The sequence below is a fragment of the Martes martes genome, assembly GCF_963455335.1.
Source record: "Martes martes genome assembly, chromosome: 9".
Classification (NCBI taxonomy): Eukaryota; Metazoa; Chordata; class Mammalia; order Carnivora; family Mustelidae; genus Martes; species Martes martes.
Window position 1 is genome coordinate 92070420 of NC_137896.1, and position 13598 is coordinate 92084017.

Consider the following 13598-nt stretch of genomic DNA (forward strand, 5'->3'; position numbering starts at 1 on the left):
ATTGAGATCTTCTGCTAAGGTCTTCTCTTGAGAATAATACGTTATCCTTAATTTTTGATCAAATTAAGCCCAAACGCCCATAACCTTACCCGCCTGGTGGCAATCACAATTTCCTGCATAGAGTACGCACAGCATGTAGCCATTTTATTACAAGCTGAAGTTGAAAGATTGCATGTATTGGCTTATTCTAAATACGAAGCTAAAATTTCAGAAGGCGGGTAGGGTTTTAACCCACTGCAGTCCTTCCCACTTGAACCAGCAGCCTGTTGATTGCCAAAATACCTAAGGCTGCCTCTCAATGCCCAAGGTGTAAATGTAATAACCATCACAAATTGTTATTGGATTCCTAGGTCCTCACAGGTGTAACTCACTATACAGGTTTACTTCTCTTGGAATATTGACAATGTTGAAACCAGAAAAATGTGACATTTCATTCTTCTTTGTATGATGGTTGTCAATTGGTGATTCTTTATTATATATCAGTCATGAAAGAGCAATCTAACTAAAGCCTAGGAAACGTGTTTTCTCTTTCAAAAACCTATTAGAAGAAAACAAATAAGGATTAGGTTATAAACTTTTTTTTTTCATCCAAATGTAGTGAAAACAGTGGGATGCCCTTTTATGCTAACTATGTCTAGGAAAGAATTGAAAAGGCTTGCTGAGCCAGAAACATAAATGGCTTTGATAGCACTGGAGTTGAAAACCTTTATTTACATTCACTCAGTGTGAATGTGAGCTTCCATATGGTCAAACCCATGGCTTACGAGTCTATGGGGAAGGTTAATATGTTATCTGGCTCTTCTCACACAAATTATATTCTGATGGCAACCATTAGCCCTCTCATAGTTTTCTTTCTTTTATGAACCTTCCCAAACTCTTCTCCCCTTTGGCCTACAAACAGATTCCCTCCTCCACCAGCCCCGTTCAGCGTGATTGACTCTGAAGGCAACGTCCTTTCTTTTCTACTACAGAAAAGTAATGCTTTGCTAAGGCATTTCCTTCAGAATCATTTAGCTGTTTGAAATTTAGAAATGGGAAAAAAAAAGAATCAAGGCACATGCTTGGCCTAAGTTAGAGGATTTTATTGCTCAGTTATGTTGGTGATGATGAATGGTAATGGTTGTAGTCATTTTTTCTTATATAACATGAATATATATATATATATATATATTTTCAATGTTCTGCTTTCACATTTATTTTCTGCAATCCAAATGCTCACTCACTCATACAGCCTCTAGCTTAAGACTTGAATTCTAAGCAACGGATGAGAAAGTCAGAGAATAAAAATAAAACTGGTGAGATACCACAGTGCACGTAATCATTCCTTCATTAACTCTGTTACTTTTTCAATCAACACATATTTACAGAGGTTATATCTAAAAGGTATACTACCTTCAGCAGAAAATGAAACATACACACACACATACACACAAAGAAAATGAAACTTAAGCTTGTCTGGGAGTTTCTGGTGAACTGGTAAGCAGATCTTCAAGTATTTGCTGTGTATGGAAACTTGTTATTTCTGTAGAAGGTAAAGGGGGAGGTTTTTTAGATGCTGACGACTGGCGGCTGCAACTTGGCTGGGGTGGTGCAGGACAGTGCAGAACCTCTCCCTCACCTTGCAGCATGAACTGGGTCTGAGGTCTGAGGGGACAGAGATAAAGGGGAAGTTGCAGGAGCAATTTTCACGTAGCCTGTTATTTGACACCTAGAGACAGCCTGAAATCCTTATGTCTCCAGATAATTTAAAAGTTACATAGGGTAGAGGAGAGGGGTTTTGTTCTTTCTTCCACATATAATATGGTATTAAGGTTGTTGTATCATGTGGACATTCATGGTGAATGCTAAAGACAAGTCTCACTTTCTTGGGAGCGATTTAGATCTTAGTTACTGAGCGTAGAAATAAGGTACCTAGATAACATGAGGCCAAGATGCTCATATACTAGTGGGGGTGATGGACACATAAAGTAACGATAGTACAACATGGTAGGAGATGCTGTGATAACTCAGAGAGAGAGAGAGAGATGTGAGAGTAGAGAGGATGAGTATACAATTCAGACTGGAAAGGCAAAGTTTTGAAAAATGCAGAGAAAAAAAATAGAGGAAGCATAAAAGGCCCTACAGCAAAGGAGTTAGGGATTTTAAGGTATATTCACGAACTAGGGAGAGCTTGGTTATGTTTGAAGCACAGGTTTCAATTAGGGAATAAGCAATATATGAGGACAGATGGATAGATGATAGGGAGGTAGTGAGATGAAGACATACACAGGCACATAGATATGAGTTTAGAAGACAAATTGGGCCCATGTCATGAAATACTATGAGTCCTTCCCTGATGTCAGGTCATACAAGGCTAAGGACCACATCTCTTCTACTCACTGCTATACCTCCAAGGAACTGTAAGCAGCAGAAACTCAATAAATCATGTCTGATCAGATAGATGGATGCATATCAATGTGGTCCAAGTTCATCCTATACCCAGTGGAAGCCACAAGACAACAGCAGTTAGAGAAGTCTTATGAGGGGAAAATACATATATATAGAATCATGGTTAAAGGGAAACATAAGTTTGGCTCTCACTGTTTTCTTTTTAAGGTGATAGAATAGAGCATATTTATAGGCCGGAGAGAAAAATTCAGTAAGGAGAGAAAGGAAGAATATTCAAGAGAGGAGACAAGTGTTGGAATGATTGTCTTAAGAGGGATGAGCAAACAAAGTCTAAATAATAGGTGGAAGGATTTACATGGGACAGGTGACAAGATAGCTCCTTCACTGAAGAGGAAAGGGAGAAGGTGAATGTAAACAGGGAGGTTGATCGTACAACTGGAGAGAAAAGTTTGGGAGAAGAGAGGAGGTTGAGAAAGAACCCTTCTCATGTCCTCTATTTTATTTATGAAAAAGAAGGTGTAATTAACTTTTCAGAAGCACAGGCAATGACTACTCATATATAGTCTGCATGTAGTCAGAAGACCAACCCAATCAGAATCAGCCTCCTGGATGGGGAGAAGGTGCTGAATATCTTGGCTAACGCTGAAACAGGATCAGGGCTGACAAGAATCTGGATGTATTGTCTCTCTTCTACCAGTTTTATTCATAAAGGAGTAAATGAAAATGACATGGGTCATTATATAGAAGCATACATAAGAAGCAGAACCAGATTTTTGATCAGAGATTGTGTTGTATGTAGGTTAATATAGGAGAGGAGAAGTTCTAATAGTATGAAGAACTATCTCTCATGATATTGTACATGAGTGTGGGTTTTAATTCTCCACACTGAGTTTAAGTTCTTTGAAAGAAAGTGTTGTACATTTATTTTGATTGCAAATATCATTGCATCTAGTCTGTCACTTCACTATTTTGGACATATACCCATCTTAGTTTCCAGTTTCAGTAAAGGAAGAACTGTGGTGCAATAAATAACGTTTACGATCTCTTTTAGGTTTAAAAATATCCTCAGGGAGCTTTTCTCTTCTTTCTATTCTAGTAGAGAGTTTAAAATTGATGATCATGTTGATATTATGAGGCACTGAAACATGTCTTACAGTACCAACTATGCCTTTGTACTAAACGCTAAGTCTAGGTAGCCATATTTTGTATCACATGATAGTGTCTCCAGTCAATTGAATGACAATCAGGCACTAAAGCCAAGAGACCACATAGCAGTCCTTGACTTATTACTTGGCTCCAAATTATGAGCAAGGCCATCTATATTCTAAACCTCATCTCTTATAAGCCAGGGCTACTTATAAAAAGAGGAAGTTAGGTTTGGGAACTGATGCTTAAAAGATTCCTTAGGAAAAGTGGTGAAGTATTGCTGGTTTTGTGATGAGCCAAGCACAAACTGAACATATAAGAGAGAAGAAAATATGAGTAAGCAGAAAAATCCAAGCAGAAGATAAAACAGGATGAGATACTAGTTTGAACCACAGAAAATGTGAGCAAGATTACATGCAGTGTAAGGGAAATATGAAGCAAGGCTCCAGGAAATGTCCCTACTAGCATCTTATTTATTAATATCATAAGGGTTAAAGGTACGGCTGTGAGAACAAGCTTCTCAGATTTAAATCACAGTTCTGCTCTTCACTAAACTTGTGATCATTGAAAAGCTAAAACTTTCTGGCTTCAATTATTTTCATCCATAAACTGGGAATAACAACAGTTGATAAAAATTAAATTAGTTAATAGAAAGTACTCTTCAGAAAGTCCCTCAGCACAAAGCTCTTGCTATTATTATTTTAAATATCCCTTACAATTAGATGTATCTGCAGTCCAAACTTCTGGGCCACCTGGGTGGCTCATTCCATTGAGCACCATCTCTTAATTTTGGATCACGTCATGATCTCAGGGTTGTGAGATTGAGCTCCATGTCAGACTCTACGCTCAATGGGGGAGTCTGCTTGAGATTCTCTCTTTCTTTCTCTCTCTACTCCTTCCCCTGCTCATGCTTTCTCTAAAATAAATAAATCTTTTAAAAAAAGACAATCAAAGCTTCCATTCCCCACCTCACCAATTGTTCTATTGAACCATGTCATGATCTTAAGACACCAAAAAATTTTAACTGTATCTGTATGTTCAAAATGTCCTTGAGACTTTTAGACATAGAAAAGAGTGAGGAATTCTAGAAGATGTAACTCTTTGAAGATATTTGTACTTATGACAATACATGAAAACATTGGATTAACTGGATTCCTATCTATTTGTCCATTATTCTACTTATTATCTAACGTTCTTCCTTCATCACCCCTTCTGTTGGGCATAACCCCTCTCATCCCACACTGTAGCTAGGTATTTATTTTCAGAGTCTAGACACAGATCATGGTCTATTGTTGGCAGAGGATGTGGAAGGAGGGACCTTCACTCAAGCTTAAATAATCATTCCTTTCTGGGGATTTTTAGATGGCAGAAAGTTAAATTAGACTTTCTTAAGCAACAGTAATATATAAACTCAGATAGTATAGGTAACCATGTGTTGCCATGCAGACTGATGAGCATAGAAAGCCAGTCTTCAGCAAGACAAAAGAATATTACAGATTCCCAGAGAGAAGCAGCAGTGAGAAGGAAGACAATGTGCTGATGATGACTGAGCTCCTGGGTGGACCTGCCTTTGAAGTCTAGGCACCCTTATCCTCAGTTTCCAAGAGCATTCAGGCATCCTTTAGTGCTATGGTCTGAATGTTTGTGTCCCCCCAAAATTGACAAGTTGTAATTCTAATGCCCATTGTGATGGTAGTATGCAGTGGGGCCTTTGAAAGGTGATTAGGTTATGAAGGTGGAGCCCTCCTAGGTGGGATTAGTGTTTTTATAAAAGAGATGTTCCAGAGCTCCATAAACTCTCTGGCATGTGAGGATATAATGAGAAGTCCATCACCAGAAGAATGCCCTCATCTACCATGTTGGCACTCTGACCTATTTCCAGCCTCCGTAACCAGGAGAAAAACCTTTCTGTTACTTTATGAGCTACCGAGTCTGTGGTATTTTATTATAGCAGTCCGAATGGACTAAGACAACAAGTTATACATTTGCTCACACCAGTTTGTGTTTAGTTTCATACACTTACCAAATAGGGAGAAATGGCTCTGAACAATAAATCTAGGTTTTTAAAATTTTTTCAAGCATATGAATTTTTAAAAGAAAATTAAAAGTGATGGGAAAGACATATGCAGTATCTCTGAGACTCTATGTGCCTCTTGCAGAATGAGTCAAGAAAAGAGAAGGCAGGTAACAATGGAAAAAAGCCCTCTCCTAGAAGATATGTTCTTGGTACTAGATTTTTAAGAGAAATAAACTGTATGCTAGCAAGCTAATGAAAAGCAGGAGGCGATTTTTAAGGCAATAACTAATTGGGATGTGGTAGGGATTTTTACTCTAGTCCTTTAAGTTTGAGAGTAATATCTCCTGATGTGGGCATAGTCAATATTTGATGACCAAGAGAAAATATTCCAAGTGTTAAATTTAGATCTCAGAGGATGCCAGAAATAGTGATTGGGCAGAAAGTACCATTAAAGAGTTAAGGGGAATGGAGCAACTATCTCTTTGTATTTTTATATGACATTTTATTTCTTATGAATTTTTAAAACATTCATAAAAATCAAAGAATTGATTCTCTATGGCCACACACTGATATTTAATTTAAATATTCTTATCCACACAGTTAACCCAGTAGGCTTGTCCATGAACACTGGACTTTAGTTTCTTTGGGGCAAAACTATAATGAGATGATTAATGTAGTCTTCAGATACTATTTTGCTCAACTACAAGTGCTTGCCACCATAGTAAATCTATAAAAACTTTCATAGTCAGTAAATAAATATAATTGTTATCTTGTTATGTGAAAAAAGTGAAAGTGTTCATTCTTTCCCTACTCAGCATGTATTGTCCTTATTTTAGGCAACACATACTGATTTTGTGTGGGGAAACACAGAGATATGTCTGTGAAAATCAGTCTGTGCCCTAGAAGAGAAGCTGAGACCATAGTAAAACATAGAAAGAAAATTATCTTTCAGTTATCCTAACTCAAACATTCACAGCTGGGAACAGTAACTAGGCACCATCAACAGAAATCTCCATTCACCACAGGACATTTACTCCTACTCCACATATTCTGCCAAGTCAGAGACAGCTGGGCTTTGCAAATCCAAACCTGTCTTAAATATAGACATTTAATATTAGCACTATTTGGAAATATATTCTCAGTGTAACTTTAAAAATATGTACTAAGAAAGAGCTTAGGCTTCTGTGTATACTAATGGAATACATAATGTGAGTTTCATCATAAACATCGAGCAGAAGGTAAATATAAAAATTGGGAAGTTTGAAGAGTTCCAGTTTCCTTAATTTGATCAGTCTTTGGGAAAGTGAAATGAAGGAGGCTTATTGCCCCTTTGATAGAAGAGCAGTTCTTTCAAACAAAAACAAACAAACAAAAAAAACTTTGAAGAATTTTTGCTAACCAAAGGATTGTGTTCAGTGAGTTTCTATTTTCCTATGCCATCAATCCTCGGTCATACTGCACTATATGATCATGAATATTGTTATGATCTTCCATTTGCCATATTTCTTGTATTTCTCTAGTTATTTGACCTTGGAAAGAAAGTCGGCTATCAGCCTCTGTTGATTCACTCAAAGTCTTCTTGCATTTCAAAAAAAGGAAGAAAGCCTACTGAGCAGAAAAATCAACAACATAATATGGATTCCCAGAATATGTCTAACACTTATATAATTTCACTCTGAAAATCCCAGTGATGCAAAATGGAAACTATTTCTTAACCATGCAGAGATTTTATGTTCAAGCAATCAGGCCCTTTCTTTGGGTTTAAACTAAATGGAAAGGAGACAAGAATTTGAGCCATTGCCTTCATTTTAAAGATGGTAATAAAAAGGTAAGTTTCCATAATTCTTTATAATTTTCCAAGCACCTTGGTACTTTATGGGTGATATGGGGTGGTGGAGGGGTTTGTGACCAGCAGGGTAAACCAGGCTGAGTGATGGGATGTGAACTATTCCAGATGTTGCAATGGGTGGGAATCAAGAGTAGATCTGGAGAGACCGAGGAACCTGGGTGAAATGCAGAGTTGCAGAAAGAGAGTATGAAAGCTTGAGATGGAAAAGAATCAGGGATAAACCAAACACCAGAGTAAATTACGAAAGCCAGTGTTTAACTAGATTTGCAAACATAGGGGTGGAAAGTTGTAAGTTTTATTTATGTTTAAGTCGTATTCTTATAGCTAAGTTTTTTTTGTGGCAAATTAAGAAGTATGTCTTAAATAATTTTTCTTATGCCCCAAATGAAGAGAAATAAATTGTAGTTCTGGCAGGTAATGATTCACTCAAGGTTATACATAAAACTAAATGAAGACTCTTCTCTTTTTTCTGCAATGACATATATACGTTGTCCATGTGATATCATTGTGGTCTATGAGACCTAAGGGAAAGGCTTCTGGCTGGGACATACTCGGTCAGAAGGCGTCTGCGCCACCTTCTTCTTCCAGCCCTAAACCGTGAGGTGATGCTGGAGTTCCCACTGGCTTCTTGCAGCCTGAGGCTGAGAACCACACATTAAAGGATCACAAAAGTAGCAGAAGCTTGAGAATCTGGGGAGAGCATGGAGGAGCCACTGAATCGGGACTAAACTGTTCTCAGAATTCTTTACAGGGGAGGGTAAACTTCTTGTTTAAGCTTGTGTTATTTGGGTTTGCCACCGCTTGCAGCCCCAAACATTCCCCCCATACTGTTGTTCGCTCTCAAGTTAACACGATTCCAAAAAGGAAATGGGTGTAACATAGTGAGATTTGCGTAAGTAGACAATGAAGTGGAGGTTTGAAAAAATAAGAACAATTGAGTTTAAAAATAATAGAAAGATTTTTCCCCCTAGATTTTGGAGGTAGAGGATAAAACTTTCAATACTATAACACCGCAGAAATTCAAAGTAAAATATTTTAAATTTAGAATGAGTTTTGTGTGATTGGGTCTTTCTAAACTGCCTGATTCCAACCAGTTCCACTTATACTTCTTCTTCCAAAAAATAATTCTTTACCTTCTATCAAAATGTGAATACTCTTCAGGAAACCCTTTAAATTCTTGTTCAAAATTACTTTGTACAAAATAAAAAAGATACGTTTTCGGTTGGAAAATTTGGCGACAGGGTTTATGTTAGAAACATGTAAAAGTTGTGTATATTTAAACAAGTTTCCAGCTGTGAATTAATGGGGGATAATGTTTTCTTAAGAGTAAATTGAGAAATTGCCTCCTCTGTATTAGAAAGACTGATTCCCAGAGAGATTTTCTTTCAGCTTAAAGCCCCAGTGGGATAGCATTTCCTTTCTTTTTTCTACCAATGCCATAGAAAAGGAACAGAGGACCAAGAAGGAATAAGATGCCCCTTCCAGAGACCTTGAATGACAGTAAGGCAAACAAGGGTCATCACTTTAATTAGCTTTAATAACCCAAAGCAGGGCGGGAGACTCCCTCCTGAGACAAAAGTTGCCAGCTGGCGAAAGGATGTTAGTGAAAATGCTGTTATGTCAAAAGTCTTGCCGCATGATTTGAAGTTTTTATTAAGGAGTGCGGGAAGTTAGAGCCTTCTGAGCAACATGTGAGAGGAAATCAAAAAGGAAATGAAATCTAATGCCTTTTTTTCCCAGCTAAAAACTGGCTTTGTTTAATAACACAGTCTTAGTATATTATGATAGTTTTATTATCATACCATATAGTCATTACTTTTTTTATACTCATCACTTTTAATGATAAAAGAGAATATTGAAAAGGAACATGAATCATTAATGAATGCCCAGGAAAGAATGAATCTGCCCCCGCCTCACCCCACTCATACACTTGCTTAGAGGTTTCAAGGAGCTGAAACAAATAATTTACTCTGTGAACTCTAAGCTCTCAATTCAAAATCTTTCACTTGGCTAGTTCTAGTAAGGGGTGGGATCTTGACTCTGTTCACGGTGTAACTTTGAATTTTATCATCTGCTCTAACATCCAGATATATGACTGATGAATCTAGTTCTATTTTAAATGATGAGAATGCTATATTTTCATTAGACTCTGGTCCTTTGCATTGTAGCAGTGCTACTTGTTTTAAGTTGTCCCTTCTACATATTGACTTGAATTTTCAGTTTGATTTGAACTTTTAAGGAGTATACATTTAAAAATCTGGATTTGTTATATTTTTTGCTTGTCAGTTTGATTTGTAAAGCATGACCATCCTCTTTTCTGGTAGTAATTAATACACAGATTGGGCTACAGGACATTTTAGCATTGCAGGAATCCTTACAGTCTTCTACCAGTCTATAGTGGGTGGACTCCTCTTGGAAATACGATGGGCACATGGACGGCAAAGCTTAGATCAGAGGTTCAGAGATCCTCCCTGTAAGAGGCAGATTCTATGTCTAGGTTACTCATGTCTTTTCCTTTTGGAAGCTCCCCAATCTCTGCCCTTCTACTAAGAAACCAATCGTGTGTGTGTGTGTGTGTGTGTGTGTGTGTGTGTGTACGTGTGCCCTTCTGGTTCACAGGAAGAGGCAGTGTAGACAATTTGAATATTTTTAGTAGGTAGTAATATGGAAGGTATCTCTTGCTACTAAAGCCTCAGGAATTGGAAACAGTGGAAGACCAGAATGACCACGCACAGCTATTCTGGCACATGGAGTAAATCTGCTTGAGAATGAAAACAATAGACAGAAAAACTCAGCCAAGAGATGGAGGATAAGTGGTAGATCTCCGATTATTGTTTGTCCTCCTGGATCCATCCATGTCTGGAGCAAGTTTTACCCCTTTGGACTTTGTAGTTACAGGGGCCAATACATTTCTTCTTTTGCTTTAGCTAATGAGACTTTGGTTTCTCTCATATGCAACCCTAATGAACAAGACAAAGACGCTGCTTCATCCCCAGTTGGTAAAGTAATCACTAGAGAAAATTTTAAACAAGGTTGCATGAACTATTTTGATTCTGTATTTATCTGAAAGTCAATAGCCAGTGGTGGGAAGAAACTGACTCCAATAAATTATTTCTTTGTTGATTCTGTACAAAGCCACAGAAAAAGACCTAGTTTATATTTGAGAAGAGTATATGGGATAGTAATGATGCATTTGATTTTATTTACTGTGGTCATCATTTTTTATAAATTCTATGTAGGAACTGGCTCTAAATACACTATTCATTATTAATTGTTATATTTTCCTGCTATTAAAAAGTGATGTTTCTTTTTATAACCAAGAGAGGTATAATATTTGGTTGTAGTCAGACTGTTTGAGTTTATTACATGTGAGGCAGTACCCACAAAGTACAAACTCTTTCGTATTAAGTAATATGATAATACATTTATTCTTTGACAATTAGAACTCTAAACAGGAAGTTTCACAATGGACCCTGAATGCCTATTTATTCTCTTGGTTTCACTGGGTGATTTCTAAAGCAGTGATATCCGAAGGAGAGCCAATACATCTCAGGGAATGTTCAGAATTATGCCGTGGGGTACAGAAAGAAAATATGCAGGTTTTTATAATTAGTTTTATAGTCATAGTTTTTAAGTTATCTAAGTCATAATATAATAACAACTTTAAAACCTCAATGGCTTAACATCACCAAATATTTTTTATCTCTCATGATCTATGTCCAGTATAGCTTGGCTGCGGGCTTTGTCCCACAGTTACTAAGAGACCCAGGGTGACAATCTCTATTATCCATAGATGCACTAATGTGGAGACATGGCCTCCAATACTGTAGAGTCCTAGAAAGGGAGGGAGGAGAATGCTGTTGGGCTTTTCACTGCTTTACTGACTAGCTCTTTGAGGGCCAGAACATTTGGCTGTCCATATGGTCCCCCAAAGAAAGGAAAGCTGAATATTGGTGGGCTATACTAATGCTTGCTACACAAAGTATTTATTATATGGCAATATATTTGCAAAATAAAATGAGACTATAATTTCTGAATAATAAATATATAGGCTTATGCTAAAAAAAAATTTACTAGAATTATGCATGATAAAAAATTATTTCAAGAACATTATGCCACTTTTGGATTTTTTCTTGGACTCTACATTTTGGTTCTTTTTTCTTTTGCCAATTTTCATTTGCCTTGATTATTGCTTCTGATCATTAGTGGCTTTTCTATGTTTTCTATAGCAAACCTAATTTCTCCTAATCCTTCCTCTTCCCACCTTCTGCCTAAGTACAAGTTAAGAATTGGATAAAATTAATATTTTCCATGCCTACCCTATATCAGCAATCTATCAAAACATAGTCAAGGTACTGCTAAAATCTAGATCAGGGGCATAAAGGTGATTGATGATGACATGTCCTTGACACAAATATGAATTCAAAGAAATTTATTCTCCATTAATTTATGTTGATGGAATGACCAATTCACATGTGAGTTTGATTTTATTTATTTTACCACAGATATCACCCAACTCTATCCTATGACTACTGAAAGCAGGTTTCAATCATCACCTCTTCAAATTCTTCAAAGGAAAAAACCAAAACTTTTCAGAGCCAAACATATTCTACTAAATATTTTGAAGAAGATATAAATATATTAAATATACTGTGAATGTCATAGTGAAATAATATTAAAAATTCTCATTAAATATTTCTTTTCTTCAAGCCCTCTCCTCACTTCCAGAAATTTTCTCTGAGTTCTCCTTTCCTCCATCAAATAACAAGTCTTGTCAGCAACTATTATCTGTCTACCAAAATTATCACCAAAACTTTAGATTTCGTTCTTGAAAAAAAAGAAAAAAAGGCAAAACAAAGAGCAAAGAACAACTTATCATGTGAATGAGAATACATGCCACAGAATGTGAGAAAACATTTGCTGAAAAATGCATCTGATAAAGAACTGTTATCTAAAATATACAAGAAATTCTTAAAACTCAACGTTAAGAAAAAAAATTTGATTTAAAATGGGCCAGAGACCTTAAAAGACACCTCATCAAAGAAGATACAAAAATGGCCAAGAAGCCTATGAGTAGATGTTCCACATCATATGGCAACAGGGAAATGTAAACAACAATGAGATACCATTATGCACCTAATAAAATAGCCGAAATTCAGAATACTGATACCACCAAATGCTGGAAAAGATGTGAGGCAACAGGAACTCACATTCATTGCTGGTGGGAATGCAAAATACCACAGCCACTTTGGAAGACAGTTCTCCAGTTTCTCACAAAACTAAATATATTCTTACTGTACAATCCAGCAATCATGGTTTTTGGTATTTACTCAAAGGAGTTGAAAATGTATGTTCACACAAAAACCTACACACAGATGTTTATAGCAGTTTGATTCATAGTTGACACAACCTGGAAACCCAAGAAGCCCTTCAATAGATGAACGGATAAACAACCTCTGCTACATCTAAACTCTGGAATATTATTCAGTGCTAAAAAGAAATGAGCTATCAAGCGATGAAAAGACAGCCTTAAACACATATTACTAAGTTAAAGAAGCCAATCTTAAAAGGCTATATACTATATTATTCCAACAATAAGACATTGTGAAAAGGCAATGGAGACTTTGCTTTAAATGGAGACAGTAACAAGTGGTCTCCAGTAGTTGAGGTGAGGAAGGATGAGCCGATGAAGCACAGGGGACTTTAAGGGCAATGAAAATACTCCGTACACCATAATGGTGGACAGGCATCATTATACATTTGTACAGGCCCATAGAATGTAGAACACCAGCAGTGAATCCTAATGTGATTTATGGACTCTGGGTGATTATGATGTATGTGTCAATGCAAGTTCATCAATTGTAACAAACGAACCACTCTGGTGGGAGGTATTGGTGACAGGAGAGGCTATGTATGCATGGGAATATGAGGTATATCAGAAATGTCCATATCGTCCCCTAAATTTTGCTGTGAACTGAAAATTGCTCTAAGAAAAAAAAAAAAAAAAAAAAGACAAACAAAAAAACTCCAGGCACTTGGGTGGCTCAGTCAATTAAGCATCGGACTCTTGATTTCATAACAGGTCATGATCCTGGGGATATGAGATGGAATCCCACATCAGGCTCTGCACTCAGTGTGGAGTCCTGAGATTCTCTCTCCGCTCCCTCTGCTCCTCCCCCCCAATAATATCTTTTTAAA

General features: G+C 36.9%; 1 protein-coding gene across 1 annotated transcript in view; it reads right to left on the reverse strand.

Annotated features, from left to right (window-relative positions):
• The window catches only part of LRRTM4 (leucine rich repeat transmembrane neuronal 4), a gene marked incomplete at both ends in the record, with an annotated part of 690416 nt that overhangs the window by 206822 nt on the left and 469996 nt on the right, over positions 1-13598 (reverse strand). The window contains 2 exon segments of the mRNA XM_080813643.1: positions 7424-7551; position 7554. Coding sequence (XP_080669769.1) covers positions 7424-7551; position 7554 — 129 coding nt within the window.